The 8,189-nt window shown below is 47.7% G+C and overlaps 1 protein-coding gene across 1 annotated transcript in view; it reads left to right on the top strand.

The window, feature by feature from the left end:
* Nucleotides 1-4,251: 4,251 nt before the first annotated feature.
* UPB1 (beta-ureidopropionase 1) overlaps nucleotides 4,252-8,189 on the top strand; it is a 29,329-nt gene continuing 25,391 nt past the window's right edge. Inside the window, exon 1 of the mRNA XM_077775417.1 lies at nucleotides 4,252-4,355. Coding sequence (XP_077631543.1) covers nucleotides 4,252-4,355 — 104 coding nt within the window. The remainder of the gene's footprint in view (nucleotides 4,356-8,189) is intronic.

The following is an 8,189-nucleotide window of genomic DNA, read 5'->3' as shown; positions in this document are numbered from 1 at the left end:
CATCAGCAGCCCTCTAGCTCATAGGAGAAAAGGGGACAGGTGGGATTTCCATGTCATGGCCTTTGCAAGGATTGCTCACCCATGATTATCATAAAAGTTTAGTCCTTCAAATGTTGATAAGCAGAGGCCATACTACTTTAAACACTTTCCTTAAGAATTAAAATTAATTGGCTGTACCTGGGTGGTTCAGTCAGTTGAGTGGCTGAGCATCCAACTCTTGATTTTGGCTCAGGTCATAGTTTCATGGTCATGAGATCGAGCCCTGCATGGGAGAGGGGAGACTTAAGGTTTCCTCTCTCTCTCTCTCTCTCTCTCTTTCCCTCTACCTCTCCCCTGCTCATCTTCTCTCTCTCTCTCAAAAAAAAAAAGAATTAAAATTAATGCACATTGTGAATTTAAAATTAACACCTAAAAACAAACACTAATACATTTTTAACAAATGTGCTCTCTCTATAAAACCAGTCTCTATAATGAACTTCTTTTGTCATAAATAAGCATGTAAGTATTACAATCATATTTTATTAGAATTAGGAAAGGCTTAGTTCATCTCTGTAAACTACCTTCCCAGCCTCTTTCCCTCCCCTCCCCTCTTATAACAGGAAAACTGAGATAAAGGTTGAACCCAGACTACACTGTAGATTTCCTGATTCCTAGTCTAAGGCTCTTTTTTCTATTAAATAATCTTTAATAAAATATTTCAAGTATAAGGAGAAGCATAATAATGAATACTCAGATTTTTAAAAAAATGTTATTATCATATGCTATAAATCTTTTTTGGGGGGATAGGAAATGATGCTTTAATGCTTCAAATCTTTTTTTTTAATTTTTAATGTTTTAAATTTATTTCTGAGAGAGAGAGAAAGGCAGCATGAGCAGGGAAGAGTCAGAGAGAGAGGGAAGACATAGAATCTGAAGCAGGCTCCAGGCTCTGAGCTAGCAGTCAGCACAGAGCCCGACGCGGGGCTCGAACCGACGAACCGTGAGATCATGGCCTGAGCTGAAGTCAGACGCTTAACCGACTAAGCCACCCAGGCACCCCAATTCTTCAAATCTTTTTTAAAAAGAATTAAATATTATATATTTATATATCAGCTCATTCCTCTAATCCCATTCTCCTACCTCCTTCTCCAGAGATAACCACCATATTGAGGTTGTGGCATATTTCCATAAACCACACCATGTTGCCACAAAAAAAGATGGTCTTCCAAACAGGGAGGAGACCCTCATTGTATGCTTGCATGCAGTTAAAACCTTTGGGGCTTTCCTAGGCNCTCTGAGCTGGCAGTCAGCACAGAGCCCGACGCGGGGTTCGAACCCACGAACCGCGAGATCATGACCCAAGCGAAAGTCGGACGCTTAACCGACTAAGCCACCCAGGCGCCCCTTGGCTAGGCATTTCTTTAATTTTAAAAAATGTTTAATGTTTATTTATTTTTGAGAGACAGAGAAAGAGCAGGGAAAGGGCAGAGAGAGACACAGACACAGAATCCGAAGCAGGCTCCAGGCTCCGAGCTGTCAGCACAGAGCCTGACATGGGGCTTGAACCCACGAGCCACGAGATCATGACCTGAGCTGAAGTCAGATGTTTAACCTACTGAGCCACCCAGGCATCCCTTGTCTAGGTATTTCAAAAAGAAACTAGGGCAGAGCTTAAAGTCTTTTTTAATGATTACCACAAAAGGATCTAGTGAAGTGTCTTACTGTTTAAAGTAAAAAATAAATTAGGCAAATATAAAAATTTAAATATGACTTTTTAAAATCTTTCTCAAGTTAGCATTTCGTATTTGTGAAATCCTGGTTTATAATGACCTAGTATGAACAACCTGTCACTGAACAATAGGGAAAGATGGATTAAGCAATTTAACCAGTAATAATAGTTTCTACTTCTGCTTCAAGGTCCAGCTCAAATATCACCATCTTAATGAATCTGCCCGTGATCCCATCAGAATTAATTCCTTCACCAGTCATTTATTGAGGTGCCAGAGCTCTGTAGACACAAAAGCAGATCAGACCCAGTTCCTGCTTATGGCTCAGAAATAATTACACAATAGTTTTTGATAAATGCTCTAATAGAGGTATCCATAAAGGGTTCATGAAGCCTATATCTTTCCTAGAGCAATTGGAGAAGAGGCTATAGACAAGGCAATATTTGAGCCCATTTGCAGGATAAGTAGGAATTCACAAAACTCTATCTTCTGATAAAATGTCATTTCAGGGAGGGAGACATTGAATGTGACGGTATAAAGGATAGTAAGATACTAGTTTTAGAAAGACAACTAGGGATAGACATCAGAGGTAGAAGGATAAGTTAAAAGACTAGCAACAAGCCAAGCAAAAGATGACATGATTATAGGCATGGGGTGGGAGGGTGAAGGATTTTAACAACATTTAGGAGATAAATTTAGCAGAATTTGATGCTTGATTGTGCAGGAGAAAGAAAGACCGTGGAGGAGTTGGAGTAACTCCCAAAGGCTTGGCTTGGCAAAATGAGTGGGCAGTGAGGCCATTAACTAAAATAAGAAATATCATACGGAAGATAAGAACAGGCCTGAGAAGTATAGTGTGTGTGTGTGTGTGTGTGTGTGTGTGGTTTCCTCTGAGGCATTTTGAGTTGTAATGAGATTTCTTCTATTAGGCCTTAAACAATGTCCTTTTCTAGGCCAGAAATCACCCCTTCCTCTGAACTCCATAGAATACTGTATACCTTTTTCACGTCATATTATTTAAATCTGCTGTTATCTCTCAATATTTACAAGTTTGTCCCTACCTTAAACCAAGAAGAAAAAGTACTAGTCTTGTTCTCTGTGCATTGTCCTTATCTCAGAGCCTTAGATGCAAAAAGCTTCAGCCAAAGTTTGCATTCTTGAAAAGGGAGCTCCATCAGATAACTGGAAACTGCCAGTTAGCAGTTGTGTGTTACTGACTTATATAAAATATCAAAAGCATTTGGTCTACAGCCCCCCACTTCTAGCTCCTTTTGTGCTTATCTATCTCATCTTCCTCTTAACCCTGCAAGGTAGTTGTATTCCTATTTTACACATAAAGCAACAGAAGGCCAGAGTGTCTGAATAACCTTCCTGGGGCCACAAGGTTTGCAAGTTGCTTAACCACGATTGGGGCCCGCTTGCTTCACCACCAGAGTTGAGCTGCTCTGTCTTATTTATCACTTGGGCTGAAAAGTGGACCTTCTTTGGCTCACGAAGGAGTAGCACTCTCTGGATCAGGAGAATTGCGAGAGGGGCCTCACCCCTACCATCTCAGGAGAAAGCGCCCCCTCCTAGGAAGGTGCCCCTGTGGGCACATTCAGTGCAGACGTCAGCGCTCGGAGGGGGCCCAAGGGTCCGGAGAGTGAGCCGCTGCCCAGGGACCCAGCATTTTGCAGTATGCACTCCACGAAAGCGCACGGGATCACTCGACCCTTCGCTCAAGCTATGAGCGAGGCCAGGGCTCTGACCCCGAAGCTCGGGGTGGGCGCGCGCGGCCGGGGCTCCCAGCCTGGCCCCTCGCGGGGCTAGAAGTCCTCACAAACACCGGGCACTGGAAGACGGGGGTGCAGCCACTGCCCTTGGGACACTGAAACTCGTCCGGTACATTCCTCCGCAATCCCGTGCGGTGGGCCGGCCCGGCTTGCTGCCCATGTTCAGCAGACCCCAGAACGAGTTCCGGGCGGGGAGAAGCCCTGCCCACGGGCTGTGAAGGGAACCGGCCCCGCGAGGGTCCAACAGGACTTGCCAGGCACTTCCCTCAGACCGCACCGCTGCCTCCGGGAGGCAGGGCCCGGGCCTGCCTCATCGCCTCTCTGGGTTCTCGGTCCCGCCCCACACCTCTAATAGGAACCGGACGGCAGGAAAGGCTAGAGAGGCCAGAGAGAGCGAGCAACAGAATGGTCCTGCGGACCACCCCCACCTCCGAAGTCCACAGGAAGGAAGCAGCGACAGCGAGCTGCCTGCGGCTAAGGTGTGAGGGCTTGGGGCAGTCGGCCGTGGAATGGGCGTGTCCTGGAGCATGCGGGAGGAGGTGCGAAGGGCAAAGGGCGGTTCCACCCTCGAAGCCCTGGAGCGCTGATTGGCTGCGCGACGTGGAGGCGCGAGGAGGAGGCGTGTCCTCACGTGAGCCCGGCCCGGGCCCATGGTGCGCAGGAAGAGGGGAAAGCGCGTGCGCGAACCTGGTTGTAGGCCCCTCCTTCTCCTCTTTCTGGGGGCAAAGGGTAGGCAGTTTTAGTTTGGACCTTGGCTCTTGCAGACTCCTGCCATGGAGGGGCCTGAATGGGAGTCGCTGGAGCAGTGCTTGGAGAAGTACCTGCCACCCGCAGACTTGAGGGAGGTGAAACGCATTCTCTATGGCAAGGAAACCAGGTCTGGGGCCCAGAGGCTGGGGTGGGGAGACCTTGGGGCCAGCAAGTATGGGTCTGGGGAACCAGGGAGAGTGCTTCAGGATCTGAAGGGCTCTGGGTGGGCAATGAAGATCTGAGTTGATTAGTAGAGACCTTAGGAAGTCTAGATGTGGCAGGCTTTGGGCCTCTCAGTGTTTGCACAACCCCCAAGTGACCTTTACAAGCCACTTTTCTCCTTGTTGCCCAGCACCCAGAAGGGAAAAGAACCTGGGAGGGAAAAAAAACAGGTTTTTACTCTCTGTGACTTTCTCTGTGGCCACCTGGCTCTCCTTCCCTACTTCCAGTGACCATCCTCCTCCCCAGAGCTAGGCTTCTACCCTGGGTGTCTGTCTGGGTCAGTGCCTCCAGCCAGAGCCCCCCCAGCAGTTCAACTGATGGCCCAGTCCCAGCCCCTACTTCCTGCAGTGACTGGGCCTCTGGCAGATCCTTGGAGGTAGAGGCCAACTGGATCTGGTTTGAGAAGGAACTGTTCTCACTGGCAAGCCACAGGAGTTAGTTACCACCATCAGTGCAAATGTTTTCCCATTCCCAGCCGGTCGTGTGCATCACTAGGACTTTGTGAGATTAGCACACTGCTGGACACTACTTCCAGCACAAAGCTGGAAGATACTTTCCCTTTCACTCTTGTTTTTCTTCAGCTGGCTGCAGTGGAGTTACTGCCAGAGGGCCAGATCTCAGATATAAGAGTGCTAGTGGATGGTGAAAGTAGAACAACTGTCTCTAGGGGTAGGAGTGGTATAGAACTTGGTCAAAAAGGGCTCTTCCTAGCCAAAGAGGGACACCCAGGACAGGATGAACTTCAGGGTCCCTCCTGAAATCATGCTGGACTACTGCTTTCCATCACACCTGTCAAGAGGGTATCTTAATCAAGGGTCTCAGGATGGAAATAGGTTTGTTTTAAAGATGAGGTGGGGGCCCCCTGGGTGGCTTAGTCGGTTAAGCGTCCGACTTTCGCTTAGGTCATGATCTCGCGGTTCGTGGGTTCGAGCCGCACGTCGGGCTCTGTGCTGACTGCCAGCTCAGAGCCTGGAGCCTGTTTCAGAGTCTGTGTCTCCCTCTCTCTCTGACCCTCCCCTGCTCACACACACTCTCTCTCTCTCTCCTAGAAATTAAAAAAAAAAAAAAAAGATGAGGTGGGCATGTCATTCTAGGAAAAGAAGTAGAGTTTGTGGGTGTTAGGGAGAAATAAACCACAAGAGTCTTGGGAAAAGAGAAATTAGTGTTTTGTATAGGTGAACTGGCTGGAGAACATTCTAGAGATGGGGATAAGGACTCTCTTGCAAGACGCATTTTGTGCGAGCATTCAGATCCTTCAGAGTGGGGAGGGATTAAAATGGGAGCCAGCGTCTATTGGTCAACAACAACTAGGCCTCATCCTGGGGCTTGCCTTACAGTAACTTTTCATGAAAAGGTTCTATTCCACTCAGCAGTGAGCCCTTCCAGGCCTTATCTCTAGGGTATAAACCTTTGTACTTGCTCAGTCCTTGCAGTTGGGTGGGATTTGGCTATGCACAGGATTGTGAACTAAAGATAGAAAATTATTAGTCATTTAAAAACTCTTCTTTCACTTAAACCCCTGCTTACTCTTCATTACCTGACTCAGACCTGGCCACCTCTGTGAAGGCCTGGTGGAGCTTGAGTCTTCAGCCCCTGCTTTGGACTCCTGACTGCGTTCCACACCTCACCTTCTCTCCCAGTTATCTGCTGTGTCAAACACAAACATGATGCTTAGTGAATGTTTGCTAAGTGAATGGGTTTTTGCCTGGGCCAGGCAGATGAAATCCCCAGAGAACACAGACACTCAATTTTAAGACAGCCAGAACCCAGAAGCATTTATTCATTTAACAAATATTTATTGCATGTTTATTTTTGTCTTGGGCACTGGGAGTACAAGGATGAGTAAGCCATGGTTCCCACCCTGTAGTGACTTTCTGTCTTTTGATGGTTGTCCTACATTGTGAGAGAAAGATGCAAGGAGAGCTGGAGAGAGTGTACATGTATGTGCAAGGTTGGGGGAGGGTCAGGAAGCCTTCTCAGGGGCACCATGCTTGGACTGCATCCTGAAGGAGATGAGAAATTGGTTTGGAGACAGGAAGCACTCAAGTACCCCGGGTCTAGGCCCAGACACCAGGGAACATGCTCATTCACAGATTGCAGGTGTAGAATGTTGTGAGGAGAAGGCAAAAGTGGCCATGGTGGACCCAGGGGCTCTGTACACCCTGCTAAAGCAGCAGAACCTGTCCTAATGGTGGTGGGAGCTTTCAAAGAATTTGGAGGCAAGGATCATGCCAGTTTCTGGCTTGGACCCTCAGGTGGCTGATTCATCCATCTGATGAGGAGCAGCTTTGGAGAAGGCTACTGAGTTGAATTGGGGGTGCTGTTCAGTTTTCTAGAGCTGCTGTAACACATTACCACACACTGGTGGCTTAAACCAAAAGAAATTTATTCTCACAGCCCTGAGGACCAGAAGTACAAAATCAAGTTGTCTTCAGGGCCACACCTCCAAAAACTCTGGGAGGGAATCCTTCCTGGCCTTCTCTAGTTTCTGGTGGCTTCTTATATCCCTTGGCTTGTGGCAGAATCACCCCAATCTCTGTATCTGTCTTCACATGGCTACCTCCTCTTCTCCCCGTGTCTCTCCTCTGGGCATCTCTGATAAGAATAACTGTCACCGGATTCAGGGCTCTCCTGGATAATTCAGGATGATCTTATCTTGAGATCTTTAGTTACATCTGCAAATACCCTTTTTCCAAATAAGGCTCTTATTCACAGGTTCTGGGTATTAGGATGTGAACATATCTTTTTTTTGGGGGGGGGTGTCACAGTTCAACCTACTACAGGGACTGTGCAGAAGTGGTCCTCATGGGGGGAAGCTGGGCTTGGGACTGTCCTCCTTCTAAGCGGAAGACTGGGTGCAGAGTGGGAGGGGCCCTGGGTGGGTTTCTGGAGAACCTGCTGTTAAAGGAATCAGAAGAAATGGTGACTTTGCATGACACTCCAGAGGTGAGGAAGCAGGGATGGGGGCCTGAGGCAGGTATCAAGGACACTGAGCAGGATAGGGACAGAGTATCTGATAGTAAAGGAAGTCTAGAAGGATGAAGACAAGTGTTTGAATCTCTCCCACTGCTAAAGCCAACCAGAAGGCCAGTGGCAGTTTGGAGTGGGGGAGTGGGCCCCAGGGAGCAGGGGGCTGAAGAAGGTGTGGGAGGTGAGGGCTTCAGGGAAGCTCCCTATGAAGGGGAGGTGAGGAGAGCAAACGAGATAACCAGAAGGACCTACGGAGAGTGTGCCTCCCTACTTAAAATTTTTTTTTCTCTGTTATTTATTTTTTTAATAGAAGAGACTCAAGTAGCTTTAATAGTGGATGTGGTAGGTCTGTAGGAAACAGGGTGAGGTGTCCAAGCTATGCATATTGTTAAGTAAAAAAGGAGTAAGTGGAAGAACAGAATACACAGAAGGACACCAACGTAGTTTACACACATTTAGGAAAATATTGGAAAGGGACCTAAAACATTAAGAGGGGTTGCCTCTGAGGTTTGGGACAGGAGCTCAGGGGTGGGATGGAGAGAGGAACTCATTTTTCCCTTGATATCATCCTTTCCCACTGATTTTTTTTCTCCCACAAGCATGTGTTTCTTTTGTAGCAAAGCTCTAGTTTAATTATTTAAAACGCTGATGGTAAACGAGCTATTAGTGGGGAAAGATGAAGTTCCAGAAGCTAGAGGTTGCAGAGGAGGCAGGAGCTGGGCTCCCTCAGGCCATGTCTGCCCTGACCCTGGGTTGGGGGGGGGGGGCG

This window comes from Crocuta crocuta, unplaced genomic scaffold (genome assembly GCF_008692635.1).
Source record: "Crocuta crocuta isolate KB4526 unplaced genomic scaffold, BGI_CrCroc_1.0 scaffold313, whole genome shotgun sequence".
NCBI lineage: Eukaryota > Metazoa > Chordata > Mammalia > Carnivora > Hyaenidae > Crocuta > Crocuta crocuta.
Note: the sequence above shows the minus strand (reverse complement) of the source record. Positions and strands in the feature narration are given on the sequence as shown.